The 24,543-nt window shown below is 44.3% G+C and overlaps 1 protein-coding gene across 1 annotated transcript in view; it reads right to left on the bottom strand.

Annotated features, from left to right (window-relative positions):
* Positions 1-21,840, bottom strand: part of cand1 (cullin-associated and neddylation-dissociated 1) — a 31,793-nt gene extending 9,953 nt beyond the window's left edge. The window contains exons 1-7 of the mRNA XM_076269416.1: positions 21,556-21,840; positions 16,967-17,110; positions 14,066-14,220; positions 12,876-12,999; positions 9,761-10,017; positions 6,694-6,799; positions 4,216-4,361 (exon numbers count right to left, since the gene is read on the bottom strand). Of these exons, the coding sequence (XP_076125531.1) occupies positions 4,216-4,361; positions 6,694-6,799; positions 9,761-10,017; positions 12,876-12,999; positions 14,066-14,220; positions 16,967-17,110; positions 21,556-21,623 (1,000 nt within the window). The 5' untranslated portion in view covers positions 21,624-21,840. The remainder of the gene's footprint in view (positions 1-4,215; positions 4,362-6,693; positions 6,800-9,760; positions 10,018-12,875; positions 13,000-14,065; positions 14,221-16,966; positions 17,111-21,555) is intronic.
* Positions 21,841-24,543: the final 2,703 nt, after the last annotated feature.

The following is a 24,543-nucleotide window of genomic DNA, read 5'->3' as shown; positions in this document are numbered from 1 at the left end:
ACTGTAGCTATTGAGTTGTAAACACTCCAGACTCCAGAGTCTGAGTGGTGGGTAAAGAGGGTCTGAAACCCTTTGAAATGATGAAATGACAAGCTCAAGCTCATGTACACACACACACACACACACAGTCCTGTGTGCACTAAGGGAGAAACAATGATGAAATGACAAGCTCAAGCTCTACACACACACACACACATACACACACACACACAGAGAGAGTCACGTGTGCGCTAAGGGGGATAAAAACCTGACGCACAAACACACAGAGAGCAACACAGAGATCAAATAACAGGGTTCCTACACATTTTCCATTTCAAAATTCCATACTTTTTCCATACTCAAATGTTCAAACTTCTCGGTAGATATTTCTGACCATATTCTATACATTGTCAATGGAGTGTTCTACAGCATTGTGAATAGCTGTATAATAATGTTTATTATTAACTTGTTAGCCCTCAGAAAACACTTGCCCATTGTTGGATACTTTTCGTTGGGGAAGTGCTGAAATGGAAGGTGCACTCACATTTGATACAGCATAGCCTACATATGTTGGAGACTAGTGCGCTGCTGGCAGAGGCCTCAGAAATCACCATAAACAATATTATTTGTTTGCAATAACAGTTTATCAGATAATGCAGTATCCATGTCTTGGTAACTTTTACAAAATCAAAAAAGTCTACTAGTGTTCTAGCCGAAAATAGCAGAGCTACGCAAACAAACCAGTGCACAATGTAGAGCATGTGCATAGAACAGGGGTTCTCAATTTGTTTTTGGTACCAGGGTCCCCTTCAGTGTTCGAATTACCATAGTAGTGCCCAGCCCCCTTAGTTCTGGCCAGGGCACTACTAGTTCTGCTGGAAATCACTGTCAGAGGGGGCCCACTCATTCATTGTCAAGTTGCCAACCCGTAACTATGATAATCTACATTTTCCCCGTTGGTTGCAATGTGTATTTCCCCCACAGACTGCAGGGGCACTGCTCCGCATAATAGCCCCATGTCCTGTCCGATCTCACCCTCCTCTGAATCGAGTTGTTATTCATTTTGCTAGAGCGTTGTTAGCGATTGAGCAATTAGCAGCAGTGGTCCTGCCTGAAAAAACTCGTCATCGCAGGCAACACGTTTTTACCTACTTCGGCAGAATGCGAGAGAGGATTCTCTGCGCTTAATGACATTGATGACACAGCCAGAAATCGTTTAAGGGAGCGCAGCTTAAATGCGCTTCTTTTTCTGAGCATCAATGCGCCTCCCCTGGTCCAGTTCAACCCTAAGCCATTCGTGAAGTCATGGCTCAAGGCTGGGCATCGTCCATCAACTGCATGGAAAACGGGAAAAAATGCCCAGAAGGAGACCAATATGCCACTTTGGGACTATCTCTAGTAGGCTTAGCCGAGATGTGATAAAGACAGCTGTTTTGTGTTAACTTTCAGTTTTTTCAGTTGTGCACGTAAAATATTTGACAATTAGCTCTGCTCAGATTCATTTTTGACAATAGCCTTTGTTATTAGGCTGAATTTCATAATGTCATAGATTTCATTTTAATAAACTGGCTCCCCTGCTTATTATAATTCCATCTCAGTCTGAAAGTTATGGCGATTAGCTATTGGGAAATGCATGCAAACACACACACACCAGGAAAACTCCTCGAGTGCTGAGACAGACACCTCACACACACACACACACAAAAACCCCTGGTGGACACATCACACACAAGCTCTCTCTCTCATATGGGCGTGCATGCGCACACAGACACACAGATCGTCCTGTTTACACTGAGGCGAGCTGAGAGGATGAATTATTGAAGACCAGCAGCTCGGGAAGATGTGGTGAGATTTAGACATGAAACGGAGAAGGACGCCAACTGTGCCAGGGATGCCACGGAGGGCACTTCAGGGGTGTCTGCACGCCACGGTGCCTCGACCTACAATAAGAGACGAGCATGTGGCGCCAGCGTGCACTAGACGCCACGTGCTGTTTGGACCAAAGCGCTCTCCGTCCCCATACGTGCCCCGACAGAAAAAGAACAAAAGTGTTCCTCAGACCGCAAAGAATAAAAAGGACGGACGCTGTCAAGGAGTGAGTTTGTGTATGTGTGGTCTATCCGTGTGTGTGTGTGTGTGTGTGTGTCTGGTGTGGCGTGGGGGAGATCTTCATTCTCTCTTAAAAGCAACAGCCAACAGCATGTCAGTCTCCACAGCTCTCTGCTCCATGGAGTAGAAATGAAGGGGGAGGGAGAGAGGGAGGGAGAGAGGGAGGGAGAGAGGGAGAGAGAGAGGGAGGGAGAGGGAGGGGGTGGTGGTGTGTGTGTGTGGAGTCCATTAGCAGAGCCACCGATTCACTGACACCATAAGAGGCCCATGAAAGACCAAGGCGTCTTAAGCCACAGAGCTCCACCATAGCAATTAGCCCATGCCTGTGACAGCGCCACAACAGCAAAATCAATCCCGTAGATAGACAGAGAGAGGGAGAGAGAGAGAGAGAGAGAGAGAGAGAGAGAGAGAGAAACAGAGATTAAATATCAGGAAATTGCACTGAGCAAGTGAAATGGAGAGAACTATGAACTTGAGAGCAAACAAGGTCAGCAGGTAGTTCATCTGCCCGCACGTCTCCCATCAGCAGTGGCAGAGAGAGCACTAATCTGAGTGCCCAGAGGTTCGCATCATGCTGAACGAACTTCTGGGCCAAAACCCAGTAGGGGTTAAGTCATTGAGAGACCTCAGACCCATTAGACCAGCCTCAGACAAGTCCAGGAAGTGACGTCAATTCCGGAAATAAGTACATCATTTACTATACTCTTTATGGAGAATACAGCTGGAAAAAACTTTTACAGTTCATGGAAAAAATAGTCACATTAGGTAGAAGCTTTTTATTATTATTCGTAATTCACATTTATTTATTAAATAATCAATCGCGACTGACTGTCCACTAGATCTGCCAGTCAGCTGGAAGGAGCTCGTGATTCACGCATAGGGACTCACGGCAGATACTGCGCGAAATTTTGGTTTATGGCTATCGTTTAGGTGTCCTTCCTATTCATTAACATGAACATGATGACTGACTAAATAAATGACTATGATGTTTAATAAACCATTGTGGGCATACAAGTTATCATTATATCACATCAATTAAGTGTTTTCTGTAGGCTAGGCTACTGTGTGACATGATTTAGGCGACAGCATATAAATCAACAATAGGCTATCAACACGTTTGCAGTATCACTGTTACAGAAATCACATACAAGAAGGCATCCTCTTGATTGTTTGTACATTTTTGCACATTCCAACATAAGGAAGCAGCATGAGGAAACTTGTCGTTTTTCTGCCTTATTTTCTAACTACTTTTACGAGTCTGCAGTATCACTGAGTACAGCTGTTACAAGAGGGTCTGGCGTCTCTTTGTTATGATGCCCTTCCTGCGACGCGGTCATTCGTCTCTAAATGACTTAACTCCCTCTCCCAAAACCTTCACAACCGGAAAACAGCTACTTTCAGAGACGCCCACTGATCTCACTTCCGTTGTGTTCATGGGCAAAAGTCCATACTGAAACCAGTGCGAAATTCCTGCCGATACAAACGTAATTGAAGCATGTTTAGAGTCGATTTTTGAAGAAATTGAAGTTCGTAACAACAGTTGCTTTAAACCTCTGCAGAAGTTATGTCTCATTTGCCTAAGCAAAGGCTAACCAGAGATGGCTACAAAGGCAAACGGCGGTATTTTCATGAAACACCCAGTACATGTGCATACTCACAAGGTCTGCCACCTCTCCGCGATTGGCTATTGAAAAAAAGCTTTGTTCGAAAACAGAGACATTCCCCCCGCCCTATTTTCCCCTGAATCCAGGCGTACTCCTCTAGACTAGCAGAGCACAGACTAGACACAGCGGGACCTACAGTAGAGCACAGAGAACCACGTGATCACCAGTGTGCTGTGCTGTGCTCTGCTCTGCGTGTGTGTGTGTGTGTGTGTGTGTGTGTGTGTGTGTGTGTGTGTGTGTGTGTGTGTGTGTGTGTGTGTAGACTTGTTTGGACAGGCCTTTGAGACACTCAACAAGGAGCTGAATCTTGAGCTCTAAAAGGTTTAAAGCTCGTAGCTGTTTAGAGGCATCCTGACTAGACCAGTGACGCTTTTCGTTGAAACTCAAAACACTCCGTAATGTAATATGAACGCCCTGTTGTTTGTACATATAAATTATTATCAAGTGTAATGAGACGTCATACCTTGGTAATCTTCATCGTTTCCGTCGGCATCCATGGCATTCTCATCCTCATCGTCGTCATCGTAGTTATAGTTGGGGTCATAGGTCAGGTACTTCAGACAGATGCTGATAACCGTGGGCACATGTGGGTACACTTCCTTTGGACACCTGAGAGAGAGAGAGAGAGAGATGAAGATGGATGGAGGGAGAGAGGGAAAGAGAAAAGGAGAAAGATGGAAATAGCAGAGGAACAAGAGTGAGAGAAAGACCACCACAATAACAATAGCAACAACAACAACAAGCTTTATCTTTGTGATATTGATTCCCACTCCTGTCTACATTCTAATAATTACTTTGACAATTATTTGCAAATTACTTGTTTACAAAAGCCCTTTGTTATGGACCTTTTCTATTGTTAATCTCCAACTGCTCAAGCAATTGTATTGCGCCACAGTAAAGCTAATAAAGTATGTTTGAACTGAAAATGAGATGAGAGAGAGAGAGAGAGAGACTAATAACGAGAACATACAAAGTCATTACAATGTGTACAACAGAGAGGGGAAACAACTGGTGGGTGTGGGTGTGGGTGTGTGTGTGTGTGTGTGTGTGTGTGTGTGTGTGTCCTCATCTCTGCATCTCCTCACACTTCACCAAAAATCCATAACTGCTCATAATCTTCAAGCTGTGGTACTCTTCTACCCCTCCCTGCCTCACCCTATTTTCTGCCGGAGAAGCGTGCACTTATTTGATTAAATGTGCAAATAAAAGATTTAAAGATTAAAGAATTCATTTATAAACACCCAGCATGGAAGGGGCGTTAGACAAAAACCCAAGAGAGAAACTGTGTGTATGTGTGTGTGTGTGTGTGTGTGTGTTTAGAGTTTCATAAAACCCACTCAAGGTAACCTCCATTGGAACCCTCTTTTGCTCATACCCTCCAAACTGTGTTTTGGCTTGCTTGCGAGTCTGTGTGTCTGTGTGTCTCTACAGGGAACCATCTTAATCCTGCTCTAGGGCCCCTGGTGTGTGTGTTATGTGTTTTAGCTTGTCTCCGTGCTGCTCTCCAGCAAAGTCACCGTGGCTAATCAACAGCACTAATGCTACCTGATGCTATCAATACAGGCTCATTACAGCAGGGGTGGAGCAGGCGACTGACAACACACAGCTCCGGGTGAAGGAAACTACTCAAGATACTAGGTGACCATAACCAGGCACGCAACACAATCTGAACACACATTCAATGAAAACTGCCTTTCATAATACCTGTGTAGATGCTTGTGCAAGACACTATATCAGCATCATTTTCAGAGCAGCCTGCAGGCAAAATGCCATCAGGTCAGCTGTAAAGGCCACTGGAGACCTTATGAATGTTTATCTGTGCGACTCGTCTCAACAGAAACCAAACGGTTCTGTTCATGTGAGCTGAAGACTACCCCACTGCACTCTTAACTCCCCACTGACCTATGAGAGTCTGGACACTACAGTAAGCCTATTCAAAGTGAAGCCCTGTCTCAGTCAATTTATAGTCCTGGCGGCTAGTGTCGCTCGACTAAAACGAATTGCTGCCAACAGATGTGGAGTTGTGGGCTTTCATAGCGACACATTGTCGAATAGAACCTCTACTAGTTTCTATAACAACATTAGCGTTACTGGTCATCGCGAAACAAAAGTAGACAGACACACACCGTGACCAAGGGAACTTGAACTACTGTAGAACTTTGAGTTGACATCCCAATCATTCTGCGCTACGTCTGTACCGTTTCAAATATTTTGCTCTGTGACACCCAAGCAGACCGAAATCGACTCGCTTTTTACGTCATATTTTGTCGAGATACACTCGATGGCCTTTATTCCACCTTTGAATTAGCCAGACTAACGCCACATGCAACTCTTCAACTAAGACCTATATCAGCTAATAAGCCATCCTGAAATGGTTTATGGATCTGTGGTGAGAAAAGCGAGGACTTGATCTCTCAGATCACATGCCTATCCGTCTTACACAGGAATTGATAGTCAGCATTAATGGTGTGTGCGTGTGTGTGTGTGTGTGTGTGTGTGTGTGTGTGTGTGTGTGTCTCTGTGTTCCTGAGGGGTAAGAGATGATGCAGCATCAAGTGCCGTTTCCAATCATAAGGAGGTGAACAGGGGTTGACAGAGTGTGGGGGTGGGCAGTCAGAGTGTGGGGGTGGGCAGTCAGAGTGTGGGGGTGGGCAGTCAGAGATTGGGGGTGGGCAGTCAGATGTGGGGGTGGGCAGTCAGAGTGTGGGGGTGGGCAGTCAGAGATGTGGGGGTGGGCAGTCAGAGATGGTGGGTGAGCAGTCAAAGATGTGGGGGTGGGCAGTCAGAGTGTGGGGGTGGGCAGTCAGAGTGTGGGGGTGGGCAGTCAGAGTGTGGGGGTGGGCAGTCAGAGATGTGGGGGTGGGCAGTCAGAGATGTGGGGGTGGGCAGTCAGAGTGTGGGGGTGGGCAGTCGGAGATGGTGGATGAGCGAGGAGACGCACCTCCTGACGAACGACTCAAAGGCCTGGATGCAGTACTCCCTCAGCTCATCGTCATCCACGTTACAGAACTTCACCACCAACGGGATGATCTTCTCCAGATACTCGCCTGGAGGTGAAGGAACACACACATGCACCATCTCAGTACACAGACACACTCACTGTGCAACGACACGCACATTCCGTATGCATGTAGTTACACGTCACATGTATGATGCTTTTACACACATATACAGTATATACCCATGTAACTGTCATGGTGTCTGTGTATATATATAAAGGCTAAAATGTCACACATTGAAAACCAACCTAAACAAAATACACATACCGGTATACACATAACACTCACAACACACACACACACACTTGGGCTGCAACAATTACTCGATTAATTTAATAGTTGACAACTATTTGATTAATCACCAAACATTTTGATGTCGATTTTTGTGTCACTTGAATATTTTTAACTTACTTACTCCTTTATGACAGTGAACTAAATATCTTTGGTGTGTGGACAAAATAAGACATTTGAAGACATAATCTTCAACATTTTTTCACTTTTTTCTAACATTTCATCAACCAAACAACTAACAAACAAACAATTACCGTAATCGAGAAAATAATCAGCAGATTAATCAACTATGAAAATAATCGTTAGTTGCAGCCCTAATGTACATATCTTACTTGGCACGTGTCCATAAATGTTCGTCTTTTGTTTCACAACTACAATATTAACAAATAAATATTTTTGTTTCCACACTTTTATGTCCACACTAGCCACTAAACATGGATCATGATATCCCCACACACAACACACACATGGACAATGTTTACCATCATTGCTGTTATGTAAGTGTGTGTTAGGGTAGGGATGGTGTGTGTGTGTGTATGTATGTATATACATTTTAAAAAGATTATTCATTTATTTATTTAAATTAAATGCTCCCCTAGGCAGGAGAAGTGTGCCAGAGGAGGTGGAACTCTTTAACCTCAAAAGGAAAAAGCTCAGCAACTGGCAGAATAACAAATGGCTTCTGAGCATGACTCAATTTAAGAGACAGCTTTCTGCTTCATCATGAAAGAGATTTTAGAAGATGACAAAAAGCTCTTAATTAAAGCAGCAAACGGGATGAATTGAGAGGAAGAGAGTGACAGAGGGAGAGAGGGAGAGGAGAAGAAAAGAGAGAGAGGAGGGAGATAGCAAGAAGAAGGCTGCAGTATCTCACACATCTTAATCGCGGCCGTCTTCGGGAGCATCAAAAGCGGGCAGTAATTGCCTGATGATGTGGATATTATGTGTGTGTGTGAACGTGTATGTATGTGTGTGTGTGTGTGTGTGTGTACGTGTATGTGTGTGTAAATAAAAGTGTGTGTGTGGTGTTTCATCAACTCTGAACTACTTGTAGTTTCGAGCACCCAGGGCCTGTTGCAAGTGCCCCATCAGATGACAAAGTTACAGGCGATGACAGCATCCAGATAGCACGCCATTTATTCATACACACTCACAATGGGGTAATCTATGTTTAATCGTATGGGTGAGTATTTTTCTCTTAAAAGGCCAAAGGGATATATAGCTGTCTAGCTACAATGATTACTGCTGACAGCAATGATCTTAAAGGTCATTCCTAGACGCTGACAACACAGGAGCAGTAACTATCTTAAAAACAAGGGAAAACTTCCATGAGATATGAATGAGGGACACACACACACAGAAATATATTGGTCTGTGCAAATCTCACCACCTCATGTAATCAAGATTCATTCTGACCCTCAGCCACCCCAATTTGAACACCGAAATGAAAAGATTCCAGATTGTACCACTCGAGCAACTAATGGGGGTGTTTGATGTTAGGGGCCGAACCATTATCTAAAGAAACACCTCCAAAGTTTTCTTGGCACACTATCCTACCCCCTTGCCCACCCCCCTCATCACTGGCAAAATGACCCCATCCCGCCTTTGTGATAAATTAGATCACGGCGGAGTCGTCCAAGTGAGATGACAGACATTTTACAGCCGGGAGGCAGTAATTGTGATTTGCTTGCGTTGTAGGGTTCGGCACGGCTGGGGACATTTCTCAGGGCCACGCTGCACCTCAATTACATGTTGAGATCATTTGCATTGCTCTGAAACCGCTACCTGCCACACACACACACTTTTCCACTTCCTCAGAATATAAACAGGACTAAGAGGTGGAACTAAAAAAAAAAAAAATGGAGGTGACTCTTTTTCCCCTCCTGCATATTTTAGTGTGACACCGCTCCAGGAGGAGCGGAGCAGGCCATAGTTTATACACTGTTGCCTTAATAAGGTCCCTCTGGGTGCAGCCAGAGTGAGGCCTCTCACAAACACACACACACACACACACACACACACACACACACACACACACACACACACACACACACACACACACACACACACACACACACACACACACACACAGACACAGACACGCTCGCTCATGAGATGGAGAAAGAGAGCGTGTGAGAAGGAAGGAAAGAATGAGGAAAGACGGAAAGACAGAGAGACAGAGAGACAGAGGGAAGGAAACGAGGGAGGGGACAGGAAGAGAGAGACAGACAGACCAACATGGATTTGGAAAGACATCATTTCGAGAGAAGAATGAGAAGAGGAGTCTGTGAAAAAGGAAAAAAAGAGTAGAAACAGGAGGAGAGAACACAAGGGACAAGAAAACGGAGAGAAAGGGCAAAAAGAGTGTCAGAAAGGAGAGAAAGATGAGAAGTGAAGGTATTGAACAACAAAGTGGCATAGAGAGAGGGGGAAGAGAGAGAGCGAAAGACAGGGAGAGGGAGACAGAAAAGGGACAGAAAGTGTGTGAAGAGAGATGTGTGTTGCTCTACCACTCCAGCGATCCAGTGGGAGAGAGAGGGGCAGAGAAGAGGAGGAGGAGGAGGAGGGCAAAAGGGAGGTAAAGACAGGGACAGAATGTGTGGCACGCTAGGGACAGAGGTGTGTGTGTGTGTGTGTGTGTGTGTGTGTGTGTGTGTGTGTGTGTGAGTGTGAGTGTGAGTGTGTGTGTGTGAGTGTGTGTGAGTGTGTCTTCCTCACCAATCCTGTGTCCGGCCTGGCGGCTGATGGCGGCGATGCACTGGATGTAGGTGCGCGTGGTGGACATGGAGTCGTTGCGCGAGAGCTCGGACAGCAGGTGCTCGATGAGGTCCACAAATACCAGGTTGCCGCAGCTCATCACCAGATGGCCCAGGGCGATGATGGTGCGCTTGCGTACGGCCAGCCGTGGGCTGGTCAGCTGGGGCAGCAGGCAGCTCAGGATGGATGGGTGGAAGTTTACCAGCAGACCACCCTGCCTGGGAGCGGGAGAGAGAGAGAAGAGAGGAGAGAGAGAGAGAGAAGAGGAGAGAGAGAGGACAGAAGAGAGAGGAAAGAGAGAGAGGAGAGGAGAGAGAAGAAAGAGAGGAGAGAGAGAAGAGAGGAGAGAGAGCGAGAAGAGGAGAGAGAGGACAGAAGAGAGAGGAGAGAGAGGAGGAGAGAGAAGAGAGAAAGAGAGAGAGGAGAGAGAGAGAGAGAGTCAATCTTCAAACCATGGAATCATCACCCCATTCAGACACATAATACATGATAATAGCAGAGACGTCCTATTAGACCCACATGTATTCTACTATAAATTAGCAAATGTATAGGATAATAATTAAAGGATTTGTTTGGGGGTTTGTTGTGTGTAAATGGGGAGACTGGGCAAGTATGAGAGAGTGATATGTTGTTTTGCTCTTTTTAAACTGAGGAGAGAGAGAGAGAGAGAGAGAGAGAGAGAGAGAGAGAGAGAGAGAGAGAGAGAAAAGAAAAAAAGGTTAGAAAGAATGACAGAGGTGGAATAACAGCTGCTGACAGTTTTCACAATAAAACTCCATGAACAGACTAAAGCCTATTTTATGCTTCTGCGTTGAATCGATGGCGTACCCCTGCATACCCCTCTGCGTCGCCTCAAACCCCTCTACGACCCCTCGAGGCGACGCAGACTGCAAGGACTGTGATTGGTCAACTCGTCCTGTGTGTTTGTTTTGATAGTTTGTGTTTCAAGCAGTCTACTGTGGGGAGTTACAGTAGCAACATGCTAGTTCACTGACATAAGCTTTGCAAATAAATTTAGACATATTTTGGTTTTAATGACAGGGTAATCCGTTTGTAAAGTGTCTAAATGTCAGTAACGTTTTGAAATTAGCACTTCGCCAGTAAGCAGTACTTTGTGGGCAGTTGTGCTAAAGTTCGCTTGCTACCATAACTTAAACTGGCTGGCAGACACCTCGCAAATAACCTCAGGCTTATTTGCGGGTTGCAGTAGGACAATGGATTTTACTGTGTCTATTTCTCGATACGTTTTACAAAATCTAAACAAGAAAAGGCCAAACAAATAGGATTAATATTTTAGCACGACAGTCTATGGGGTTTGCCATTCTGAGTACCGTTTCGGTCATACAGTCTATTGTTTCGGTGGTGAGCGACGCAGACACAGGCGACACCGAGCGTTATGGCGATGAAATGCACCGCGATGCAAAGCAACCCGACACGCAGAACCATAAAACGGCGGAGTAGCTACGCTGTGGAGCTGACGCAGAATCACGCTGAGCCCTTAATGTTTAGCCCAAGCGTAGGATATTGAACTTCACTCCTGCTTCCATAAGCCACACATGATCTCATAGCATCATGGTCTTGTAGCAGCAGTAATCTTCACTGTGTTTGTTTTCCAGTGGCTATGTCAGGCTCTGCATGCTGTGAGACATTTCCACGCTCTCTGTTTGTGAGTAGAAGCCACCACCAGGCCAGCAGGGGGCGCAATTCAGGTGGGCTTTCTCTTCTTCCTTCAAAGGATGCCGTGTTTGGTGCCCTCCTCACGAGTCACAGCAGAAAGGGTGGCATCTCCACACAGGTGGGGCTGTGGGTGAACTGCAGGAGGGTGGCGACAAGTTGCACACTTTGCAACTTGTTGTTGTCCTGTTGTCCTGAAAACACAACACTACCGCTGCTCTTACATAACTTGCACCACTATGCCACTTGCTTACTTAGGTCAAACAGAACTACCTCAGCCATTTATTGGCCTGACTTTGCACTACATGTGCCTTCTTATTTACTCATTTATTGTTTACTTGAATGTTATGTTTGTCTGTGGACTTATTTGGTAAAATATGTCTTGTCTTCACCGAGGGATAGTGAGAAAAGTAATTTCGATCTCTTTGTATGTCTGGGCATGTGAAGAAATTGACAATAAGGCAGACTTTGACTTTGACTCAAGGGGCGTGTGTGTTATTCTGACAGACCCAGTCTCTCTCTCTCACACACACACGACTCTTAAAATCCCAGCAGGAACAGGTCTAGAGGAGCCGCTTATTAGAATTCAGAATGCCACTCCGTGCAGCGTGGACACACACCATCAAGTGGGAGCACAGAGGCAGTCAGCACACGGACACACTATTTTCTTCCACACACACACCATCCCTCTTCCACACAGATACTACCTTCTCTATGCCTTTTTAACACTCACTGACATCCATATTTTGTAACACACACACACACACACACACACACACACACACACACACACACACACACACACACACACACACACACACACACACACACACACACACACACACACACACACACACACACACACACACACACACACACACACACACACACACACACACACACACACACACACACACACACACACACACGGTAGGGAACACTAAATGGAAATGAGTCGACAAGAGCAGAATTTTGCTTCCTAAGAGTCCATCACAACGGGGTTTTTTTTCTCTCTCTCTCAAAATACACCCAAGACAAAACTAGCCAATGTTTCTCCAAGCCTTTAACACCAGCATTAAGACCTCAGTCAGTTTGCACACATTCACCTTCATGCACTTAGTGCCTGCAAAGACACAATTACACACATAAAGAAAGCAGTTGCTCTCATTTGCTTCTTATGAAGACATTCCAGATGCTCAAGAACATTCAGCAGACCCACCTAAATTGGAACCTTGAAACGAGCATGCAACCCCACCCACCCTACACACACACACTCAGGACGCCATACGTGATGTCTAAAGCCTCGAGCTGCACAGACCCTACACACACACACTCAGGACGCCATACATGATGTCCAAAGCCTCAAGCTGCACAGACCCTACACACACACAGGACGCCATACCTGCTCAACATGTCTGCCATGATGTCCAAAGCCTCGAGCTGCACGGACACATCCTCCTGTTTGGCAATGGCACTTGTGAGACGTCCTGTGATCTTTTTACACACACTCGCTGCCAGCGCTGAGCCTGTGGGTGCACAGACACGTACGCACAAACACACACACACACACAGACACAGACAGACAGACACCCACACAGACACCAAAGGAAGGAAAATCTTGTCACTGAGTTGGTAGAGATGAGAGAGAAATAAATATGTATAGGTATATGCACAAGAAAAGGAGAACATTGCAGCATGCATTCAAGCATGACAGGACACATTTCCATGGTGGACTGCCACTGTGTGTGTGTGTGTGTGTGCGCGCATGTCCATCTGAATGGTCCCTCTGTTCTCCTGCCTGCAGCCATCAGACAGCATGTGGGAGTGCCTGAGCAGACTTTAGAGCCACTGTCGACACACAGCCCCACTCAAGAGCCTCCCTTTACACACAGACACACACAGACACACACAGACACACACACACACACACACACACACACACACACACTTCCCGAGAGCCCCTTCAACATCAAAGCCTGCTTCTGCAGACAAAGGTGAACTATGACTATAGCTTTTGGTCAAATAGACCTCTGAAGTTCACCTACAAAAAAGCTACCATCTTTGATCCGGTATCTGGTGATTTTTCCTATGGGAAAATAACATGGGGATTTTGAATTAACGCACGTGTTATTAACATGGGGATTTTGAATTATCTCTCGCGGGGATGAAAAAGTCTGAAATGCAGACGTTTACCTGAACACACTTTTGTCCTCTGCCTTCGAGTGGATACTGTGATCTCCGATACTTGAAGGCGGCACACTTAGATTTTTGATACCCCAGAGCTAACTTGAAATGCAACTTGCCATAGGTAGTTAGCTTCAATTAACAACCGGATATCCTTATATGGGCAAAGATGGGCGTTTTGGTTCTTTTTTGTAGGCGAACTTCAGAACTTCAGATGTCTATATCTAGGGCAGGTTTCTGAGAGACCAAAAAAGCTATCCTGTGTGACAGAGGTCCACCTGTAATTAAAGTAGTTTTCATAAAGAAGTATAATTCATACTTCTGTTATCTACAATTCTGACATTACATGACATTATTTGTAACTAATGCTGGAGACAGGTGACAGGTGAGAGGTCATGAGGTTCTCACCGCTTGAGGCGGGTGGCAGCTCTCCGATGACCGTCTTCAGGCCGATGCTGGAGATGTCTCTGAGCTGCTCCTTGTCCGACAGCATGTTGGTGCACAACGTGTCCACGATTGTCTCCACTTGGTACTCCTTCACCTTACTGACCAGCGGGCCCAGGCTGCCGGTAAACACGCACAGAAACACACACACACCATTAGTGGAGTGCTTCTCGTCAATATGCAGATATCATGCTCACACGCACACGCACACGCACACACACACACGTCCTGGTCATCTCGTTGACAAAGCTGAATAAGACAGACCTGCATCTCAACGCCCTAAATCGCCCTCGCTATTTAAATGAGGAGGTCTCCAGTGCTCAGACTGCCTGACAATAGAAGAGAACAGCTCTCTCCAAACAACCTGGCTGAAGCGGACGCAATGTTTAAGAGCGCACTGCATCATTTTCATTGCTCCTCTGCGCACCACTCCTTGGGCCAGCTGAAAGGCTCATGACGTGGCATTTACGGGAGCCGTGCAGTCATCGCTCTCCATAAACGACAACATCCGATTCATCACACCCAGAGGCATTGTAAGGAAAGCCAAACTCCATAGGCTTGGCCTAGCCATGGCTTAGTGCACCGTAAGGAAGGCCAAACTCCATAGGCTTGGCCTAGCCACTGCTTAGTGCAATGCCTTTAAGCATTTGTGAACTATCCAGGTTCCAAACAAACTTGGTTATTATTTTTAATATCTAAAGTAATTTAAAGTTATCACAAATGTTCAAAGTAGTTATAATGTTCTACTTTCAAATCTCACACTGTCTGGCCCACGCCTGATATCACAGAATGAGATCTCAACAGGTCAAATAAGAGTTTACTGCTCAACCGTCTCTATACATCCACTAGGGTCAGTCATGCTCCTGTGTGGACCTGGACATCAAACAGTGTTTATGCTTCAGGAGGGTCGGGGTACATTCAAGATGCTTGGGATGTGTATCGGGTTACAGCTGCAGTCTATAAGTGACGAGGTTATAACAACCTGCAGTAATAACTGCTGCCACGTAAGATGAAAACGTTACGGCCTTTTACAACAAAAAAAAAAAAAAACCTGAAAAGTAAGCTTCGAGCTCTCAACTTTTTGGCACTAAAAATGTGCATAAGCAGGGCAACGTAAAGCAGAGGGGATCTGTCTTATCGATTTCCCATCACAGATACCAGCAGGAGGAAAATATCAATACTGCAGTTTACTTGACCAGGTGCCAACACCATTTAAAAGGTTTCGCACATAAGCAACGCAATACATCCTTCGCTGGTTAAGCCGTGCAGGGTTTTAATAAACCAAAAACAAACAAAAATCAATCCCTACAGCACAGATAAAAATCGAGAAAATCCCAAGGTGTCAGATCAGGGCATGTAAGCACTCAATCCACGCAAAACCGTGGCCAAAAATAATTAATCGCCCTACACACCACCTATGCAGAAAGGTAGATAGGTTAGGAAAGAACTACTGTACCCATGCCACCTTGAAGGAGTTGATCACAGGGGCCTATGGGAAATGCACCGGTAGTCTCGCATCAGAGTACATGACAGCACTTCTGAATGAACTTGCATAGACCTGTCCTGAGGTGCAAGATGCCTTGGGCCTTTTCAAAGCTAAGGTCACTGTATCGCATGTATGTGAACAGGGCTGGAAATTAACTTTCTGGCCTAGTACCAAAGTGGCCAAATTGACCCGGCAAATTTTTACCAAAACTAAACTATGCTTTTCGTAACTATTTTGAAAGTAGCATATCATTAGCCAATTATACAGCTTTTCAGAACGCTGCAGAAGTTCTCAAGTTCCGCTGCAAGTTCTATTAAAATGAACGGGCCTTCCCAATGTTCAGAGGTCCCATAATTTTGTAGCCTATAATCAGACAGTGTTGAAGCTGAGTGAACAAATTACATTGCTCTATCTTGGTCAGTAATCAAGCATCTTTGCTATAATGACCACTGCAAAAAAAAATATGAACGTGGCAAAGGGTTTTGAGCTATGAATCACTTCTTGCATATCATTCCGTGAGTAGTTTGTTCGCCATCATTGAAAGTTCAATTTGTGTGCCGATCAAGTTGTTTTCTCAGCAGATGCATGAAAGGGTGACCAAATAACTGTAAGCCTTGTGAAGTTTCATTTGCCCGTAGCCGCATAGCCTATCGGAAAATAAATCCTGAATAATCCTGGCCATGTCAACATTGGGCAAACAGAACCACGATGCAAAGCGGAGTTGATATGGCAAGCCAGTTTAACATGACAGACTGAAGCAGCAGAGTTGATATGGCAAGCCAGTTTAACATGACAGACTGAAGCAGCAGAGTTGATATGGCAAGCCAGTTTAACATGACAGACTGAAGCAGCAGAGTTGATATGGCAAGCCAGTTTAACATGACAGACTGAAGTAGCCTATTCTCGCAGTTGATAAGCATCCGCTTTCCACACGCCAACGTGGCGCAGTACCTGCCATAATTCAGCCGGCAATACGAAAATATACTTGCCATTGGCACTTGGGGGGGGTCCTAATTTCGAGCCCTGTGTGTGAAACAGGTTATCTGTGCATAGGGTCCTCAGGTCACAGTACACAAAGATCCCCAAGTCATCAGGGACCACATGAAGAACATTTCACAGTTGTTTCACTCCAACAACTTTGTCCAAGATCATGCACTGAATTGGTTTGAACTACATCAATCCTCACAAACTGCTTTGTCACCCAAGCCAGGGGAAAAGATAGAGAGTATTGATCATCAAAGATCAATTGGTGTAATTGCATTGGCAATACAATCTCAAAATGACATGCTTTTTTTCTAGGTCTTGAAATAAAAGTTGGAGCATGGCATGTTTTCAATCAGGCTGTGCGGCAGACAGCTCATCGGGTCCTGCGCCCTTACCATTTGACAGCCAGGTTCTGCACTTCTCCGTTCTTGTCCTCCAGCAGCTTAAGGATCATCTTGACCACCTTACGTTCGCTGTCGTCGTCCAGCTTGATTGAGTCCTTCTGCAGCTCTGACATCAGGTCGTTAGTGGCCATGAATCTGAAAGTGAGACGCACATGCAGTATGGTTAAAAAGACAGTAAGCGGTTCTACCATTAACTTTGGAAATGAGGTTCATCAATTCATAGTTTGCCCCCACAGCAATATCACTAGAATTGTGTCAGTACTGGTATTTCAACTGCAGTTATTCCTACTATCAGGACTCAAAATTAACTTTTTTAAAATGCTCTACTCTGCAGTCATTGTTTTCCATACATTTTAAGGTAATTTTTATCAACCATGACTCATTTGAATAATTACATTAAGCATGATTGTCCACAGTAACGAACAATGAGCAGTAAACTCCCTAAGGACACAACACAAACCACTAAGCAGCACTAGAGACTTTCTAATGAGGAGACACAGCACTTAAAAAACCCTCCATAGAAATGCATGGAGTTAGATTGTAACGCCAATATGGCCGTTGTCTACACATATCCCACCCCTTCCTCGGCGAAACGTCGACATGTGAATACATTGAGCCAATCATGTGGTGTGATGTATAAGTATGAGTAAGTATAAGTATATATACTCTTTTGATCCCGTGAGGGAAATTTGGTCTCTGCATTTATCCCAATCCGTGAATTAGTGAAACACACTGCACACAGTGAACACACAGTGAGGTGAAGCACACACTAATCCCGGCGCAGTGAGCTGCCTGCTACAACAGCGGCGCTCGGGGAGCAGTGAGGGGTTAGGTGCCTTGCTCAAGGGCACTTCAGCCATGACCTACTGGTCGGGGTTTGAACCGGCAACCCTCCGGTTACAAGTCCGAAGCGCTAACCATTAGGCCACGGTGAATTCATTGAGCCAATCAAATGGTGTGTTGTGAAGACATCGTGCCAATCATGTGTTGTGCCACTGGAACAAGGTTGGTGTCATAAAGCCTTGCACACGCGCATTTCTGCGAATAGGATGCCCAATGAGTGCCCAAAAACCGTTGCAATATGGCCACTGAGTGGAGGGACTTGCCTAAAAGGACTTTGACAGCACTCATCAAATCCCACTGTAATGAGAAAGATGCCCAAAGGACAAATAAACACTGCCTGTGACCGGAACAAAGTCCCAAACACTGGGAATGGCTTTAAGTTGCCTGTGCCACCAACCTCCACACCCAGTGCACTCCCTCCTATTGCCAAATACTGCACATATATGGATAACTTCCTCAGCACACGTCCAGGGCAAAGGAGGCCATGGTCTCCTGAGAGGCCTTCTGCTGCCCACAGCTTAGGCAGCCTGAAGTAACGTGAGGGAGTCAGTCAGTGAGGAGAGCAGTGACCATCATAAGCTAAGCCTGAGAGGAGCTGCAGGTGCTGGCTGGCTCGCCATAGGCCCCCAAGGGCCCCAGCTTTATGTGGAGTGCCTGTTACATCTAATACCAAAACCAATCAAAGGCAATCGTTTCCAGAGGGTGCTTCAGACAGCCTGGGGAGACTAAGAGTGGAAGCCAGTCAGTTCATCTGGCAAACTGGCCCTACTGTGGTGCACGCTGACTCATCATTCTACTACATTACAAATTCTCAAGGACCTAGGAATAATAAGACAAAGTCTAGAATACATCAATGCAAGGCAAACAAGGCACATGTCACCTGAGGGTTCTGTTCACAAGAGGCACCTGAACCAACATGTAGGAGTCGATGAGCTGGGAAAAGTGTAGCCTTCATAACCTCGCCTGGCAGGATGAGCGGTGCAGGCTGACTTGATGTAATCCATTTTCAACAGGCACCAGATTAAACACTAGCTGGGCTTCATGAAACAACAAACCAAACCTCCTGTCTTGTGGTTGCAAGAACTTCAAAAAGATGGTGTGTGAGGATTTAATTAGTCATCCCCACCCAGTGCTCACTCTGCATGCTTTTGGCAGAAACCTACACAAAATCAAACAGTTTCACTTTCCAGCTAAACGCTGTGGCTTCGGCAGAATTCTGAAGCCAAGGCATCTTTGATGCAAGTGCTGGCTCATGGCTAATGCATAATGCATAGAGAATCTCTCTATCTCGCTCACACACACACACACACACACACACACAACTGAGCTGGTGTGTGGGCAAATATTTCCCAGAGGGTAATCGAAGGAGATGTCTCTGCTGTCTAACTCACACACTCTCACACAGACAAATACATACACAGAGAGTTCTATGATGAGGGTTGTTAGACCGGGATGAGGCAGGCCACCATCGAGGAGATGAATCAGAGTTAATAACATTATTTAAGCTGACCCAGATCAGACCCTGAGCACTTGACTGAGTGGGAAAAGAGTGGGGAGAGGAAGAGAACAGAGTTTGAGATGGAGCTATCCACTGACACTGTTTGCTAAATGGCATGGTCACACACATCACCATTATTCCTCATCATGATGCCACTAAGAGACACATATGTGCCACATTTAATCATAGCATCTAAGCACATGGGTCAGGGCAGTGACAGGTTATTTTATGGGCCACACAATACACAGGTTTCCCGTTTACCAACAAAACTAGATGCGCGCGCAGCCGTGGGGCAGAAGACGCTTGGTGGCCGTCCACAACGTTATAAACTTAACCTAAATAGTCGCCTGCTGTAAGCTACAATCGGATTTTTTTGTACACCCCTGTTGTCTCAATGATAATAACATCTCATTTCAGACTATATTTCAAAGTTTGCTGTCCATTTGCATTATTAATATAACATCGTATTTTGTCATTTTTGGCGAAGACATGCATTCCGTTAGGGATATTGAACATATTTAACATTCTCTAAACATCGGTGCAGTTTTCAGCACAAAAACTCATTTTATTCTTTTGCTCTTTTGCATTGCTCTATGCTGTTCTATGGTGCTTTCTGCCTCTTGGTTGCGCACGCATGTTTTCGTGACATTGCATAGAAATCCATGTATAGTGGCCTACATTCAAAATGGAAGGATGTCACTGCTGATAGTAATGGACTGAGATCTCTCAGATGGAGGCCAGGGCCTCATCATACAGCCTGGCGGCTGGAATCGTGAAACAGCCTTTGGCTGTCATCTCTGAGAAATGTGGCATGTTACACTAATAAGTGACACTGCAATAGCTAGCACAGAGGGGAAACAGTCATTGGAAAGTACACCACATCAGGAACCTGCAAGTAAGCATCATCATCAGCTCAAGTACCCCAACCTACACAGCTCCAGTGTGCAGTTTGTACAGCAACTGATTCGGCTACAGTGCACAGAAGTACAGACCTTTGTAAAATAAAAACAAACAATACACATGTTGTTGTCAGACTGAATGAAAACAAAGCTAGCCTGACCTACTCCAAATGTAAAATTCATAGCTAGATATGTGAACGACATTGATGAATGATGATTTTTCACAGACACTCGAAATTCACCAACACATTTTGTCTATGTATGATATTGGCATGAATAAAGTTCTCAAAACAAAATACAAAAGTTTCCCAAAAAGGGATTGACAGCATTATTTACTGCTGATATATAGTCGTACAGCTGTAACATTTAAGTAGCAAATGTTAACTACGTTAACGAACCAATTAACGTTACACTAGCACTACATTAAACTAACGAGCTAGCCCTCTTAAATGAGGTGTTAACGTTAAGTGAGCCACTTAAATTATCATTACACAATGTTACATAGATCTTTACACATTCATCTTGAAAAAAATATCTATGTATATGAACAGTCCTCTTAGCTTCATCATCTTAAAGCATATGTTCCATGACTAAGATACTCAACAGTTGTCAACTTTGACGTTCATTAACAAGGCAAGTTAGCCATGACACGCTAGTCTTCGCTACTAATCCAAACTTGGAGAACCATCTTTGCTAACTAGTAACTAACTAGCTAAACTGATAGCAAGGTGGTTGGTTAGCTTCATCAACCGTTAGCCAAAATGGTGGGGTTATATCTACAAGGGATTCAATTAGCTGGTTCTTAGCTGTGTCTAATGCTTTTAAAAAGTATATTTAATGATCATTAACGATCACACAGAACAGAGTTCTAGCACTTTCGTTACGAGACAACACTGCATTAGTTGAGCCTTGCAGCTGGCTACTGGAAGTTCAATGGCTAGCAAGCTAGCTTCACAGGCAGCAAATGCTAAGCTGAAATGAGTGTCGTTGACAGCCCAATCATGACTAAGATGATGACTAAGATATTTAAGTTAGGTAAGATAACAACAAAAACCCCTTGACCCATAACATGCACTGTCAACATAGTAGACGCTAAGTTACGTGACAGCAAGCCTGAAATTCTTATTTCCGTTAATGTCACCATTGACTAGCCAGCTAACGTTAGCTAGCTAAACAAAACAGCGAGTGGTTTGCGGCCTAACGTTAACTCACTTATGCGACGTTCCCACCATAACGTGAGATCGCATGTTTAGTTTACATAGTTTAAATGCAACGCACAGTGAATTAAAGCATGCATACTTCTGTGCATGCATTCTTCAGTTTGTGAGAGTAAACCTTACCTGAAATCCTTATCGCTAGATGTCATTTTTTCCAAAAGATTAGAGATATGGTATGAGGCGCTCGCCATGTTTGCAGTCTGTTGGAATAGCTTGCTAGCAACCACTTGTGTATATCGCGGTCCAGAATTAACTGTCCAATCGTTTCACTATTGCGGGCGTCAAATGCTACAGATTCTCCTAATTTACTTTCCTTATGTTAATGGCGAAGTGGTGATCAGCAGCTAGTAAGTGTAAAATTGATACTCATCCCGCGGAGTTTGGATGTGTTTGAATGGAGATCCTACTTCGCTCTGCAGAGGGAGGAGCTGCTAGACCAGACGCTGTCGCTGAGGTCAAAGTTGAAAGTGTTTCATAAGAGGCGGGTCTTAGACCTAATATGACAAATAAATGGTTGCATCATTTGTCAATCAAATGTAGACTGTAAAATATTTAGCCGTTGTTAACTAAATACCTACTCAGTTCTGACTTTGTTTCTCGAAAATGTTGACTTTTTTTCTCAGAAATTCTGACTTTAATCTCAGAAATTATTTCCGACTTTGTTTCTTGCAAATTTGTGACTTTAATCAAAGTCCTTTCAGGCAAAGTCCCTCCACTCGGAGGCCATATAGCAACGCTTTTTGGGCACTCATCGGGCATCCTATTCAGCAGAAATGCGCGTGCGCAGCTCCAGCGGCGAGTTCACAACGCATGATTGGGAAGAAGTCTTCACAACACACCATATGATTGGCTCAATGTATTCACATGTCGACGTTTTGCCGAGGAAGTAAATTGGGGTGGGATATGTGTAGACAACGGCCATATTGGCGTTACAAACTAGCCCCATGCATTTCTATGGAGGATTTTTTGAGTGCTCTGTCTCCTCATTAGAAAGTCTGCTTTAATCGCAAGAATTTTGAGATTTTTTTCTCGGAATTTTCTATAATAGCCTATTTTCTTTAGGCCTATGGGGCCCTAATAATCTCCAATATTAATGTGATGGTTTGCTGATGGAAGACAGCAGGGCATGGATACCTGAAAATAAATTACTGTATAAGAGCCTTTCATTAGGAAACTATATAGTTAGCCTATTCAAATAATGCCTCACTTTGATTAGAACCTTGTTATGGGAGCACATTTTTACATTGTGTTTGTTAAAAATGACTCGCCGATATATCGGTTATCAGTTTTTGAAAAATTAAAATATCGAAATCGGTATCGGTTTTGGCCTTCAAAATCCCATATCAGTCATGCTCTATAGGAGATGGATAGGAGATGGAGACAAATTTACATAATTCAAAACTACATCAAAATTTAAGGGGTCCCGTGGGAAACTATTCCTGCCACACCCATGCCACACCCCCTGTACTACACCTACTGTACCTCAGAGGCGTGGGAAAATGCACAAACGTACACATAGAACTCATAGAAACGAGAAAGGATGGGGAATTGCTACACACATACACACACACGCACACTCACACACACACACACACACATGCACGCACACAGGCACACACATACACACAGGCATACAAGCATACACAAAAGTTGCAAGAGCAGGGGATGGAGTAGGAGATGGAGACAAATTGACAAGCGTGGATTATTATCGCGGAGAGAACTGAGCGGAGGTCTTATTTTGTACCGATGTGCAGTACATCTAGTTGTTGTTGTGACACAAAATATAGATGACCCATATTTTTCAGATAGTTTAGTAATTCAAGATCATTTTTCCAAACAATCTCTGCCCAAACACATCCACTTTGTTGTACGTTGTTTACAGTTGTCAAATTCTGTCAAAATGCCACAATGCAGTGCAAAGCCTAGACTACTTTTCGTTTCAGACATCATAGTCTTGCAATATATTGAGTATTGCAAAATTGCTGTATTATGATATTGTTGGAATATAGGATACTCTGTAATGACTCTCTTGCCATGTCTGTATAGCTTTGTATATTAAGTATTGTATAAGTACACTCTTTTGGTCTCTGCATTTATCCCAATCCGTGAATTAGTGAAACACACTCAGTACACAGTGAACACACAGTGAGATGAAGCACACACTAATGCCGGCGCAGTGAGCTGCCTGCAACAATAGCGGCGTGCGGGGAGCAATGAGGTGTTAGGTGCCTTGCTCAAGGGCACTTCAGCCGTGCCGGGGTTCAAACCGGCAACCCTCCGGTTACAAGTCCGAAGCGCTAACCAGTAGGCCACTGCTGCCCCTCAATGTTAATAATGAGGATGAAGGCAATGTTTTGGAGGGCCTACTGTTTATTTTGACAAAGCTTATATTCTCTCGTTCTCTCTCTCTCTCTCTCTTTGCCTTGTGCGGTGTGTTCATGTTTATAGGCTGATTCTGATTATTTCGTCCAGCAACTCAGATTTGTGATTTAGTAACCCATGTGTACTCCAGTGTTATTAAATCTGAAATCTAACTAAAGTAAGTTGCTTAATTTGATGAGCTACACGTGGGCTAGTTTGGATAATTATATTATCAAAATTCAGCACACATTCCTGTCATCTAGATTAATGTGCCACTGAAATTAAATATTGCACAGTTTGTTGTTACATATTTTGTTTTCTGAGACAGTGGCAGACAGGAGGTCAAACCAGATTAACATTACAAAGAGCTCAGCTTGAAAGGTATACTCTGTTCCCTCTGCATAATATCTATTATTTATCTATCTATCTATCTATCTATCTATTTATCTATCTATCTATCTATCTATCTATCTAGATATTTGTATCTTAATATCTATCTACCACCCTGGACTACTCATGATAAAAAATCTGTACCTGAAAAATGTGTTGCATAAGTAGTTATCTACATAAAAGGTATTTAAAAGCAAAATAAGAATAATTCTGCAGCATGTCATGTTAGCAATTTGAGTCGCCTAAAAGCCTTGATGTTGGAGAGCAGTGCCAGACAATTTGTTTGTTTTAGAACAGCAACTGTACTAAAAAGAATTCGATTTCACCTAATATTATTCAATTAACCTTTACCTTACAGTT

Source organism: Alosa pseudoharengus, unplaced genomic scaffold, assembly GCF_046254945.1.
Source record: "Alosa pseudoharengus isolate Yale_2024_CS ecotype anadromous, Long Island Sound unplaced genomic scaffold, YU_APseudo_1.1 YU_APseudo_1.1_scf_51, whole genome shotgun sequence".
Lineage (NCBI taxonomy): Eukaryota > Metazoa > Chordata > Actinopteri > Clupeiformes > Clupeidae > Alosa > Alosa pseudoharengus.
The sequence above is the reverse complement of the archived record's forward strand: the minus strand, read 5'-3'. Positions and strand labels throughout refer to the sequence as shown.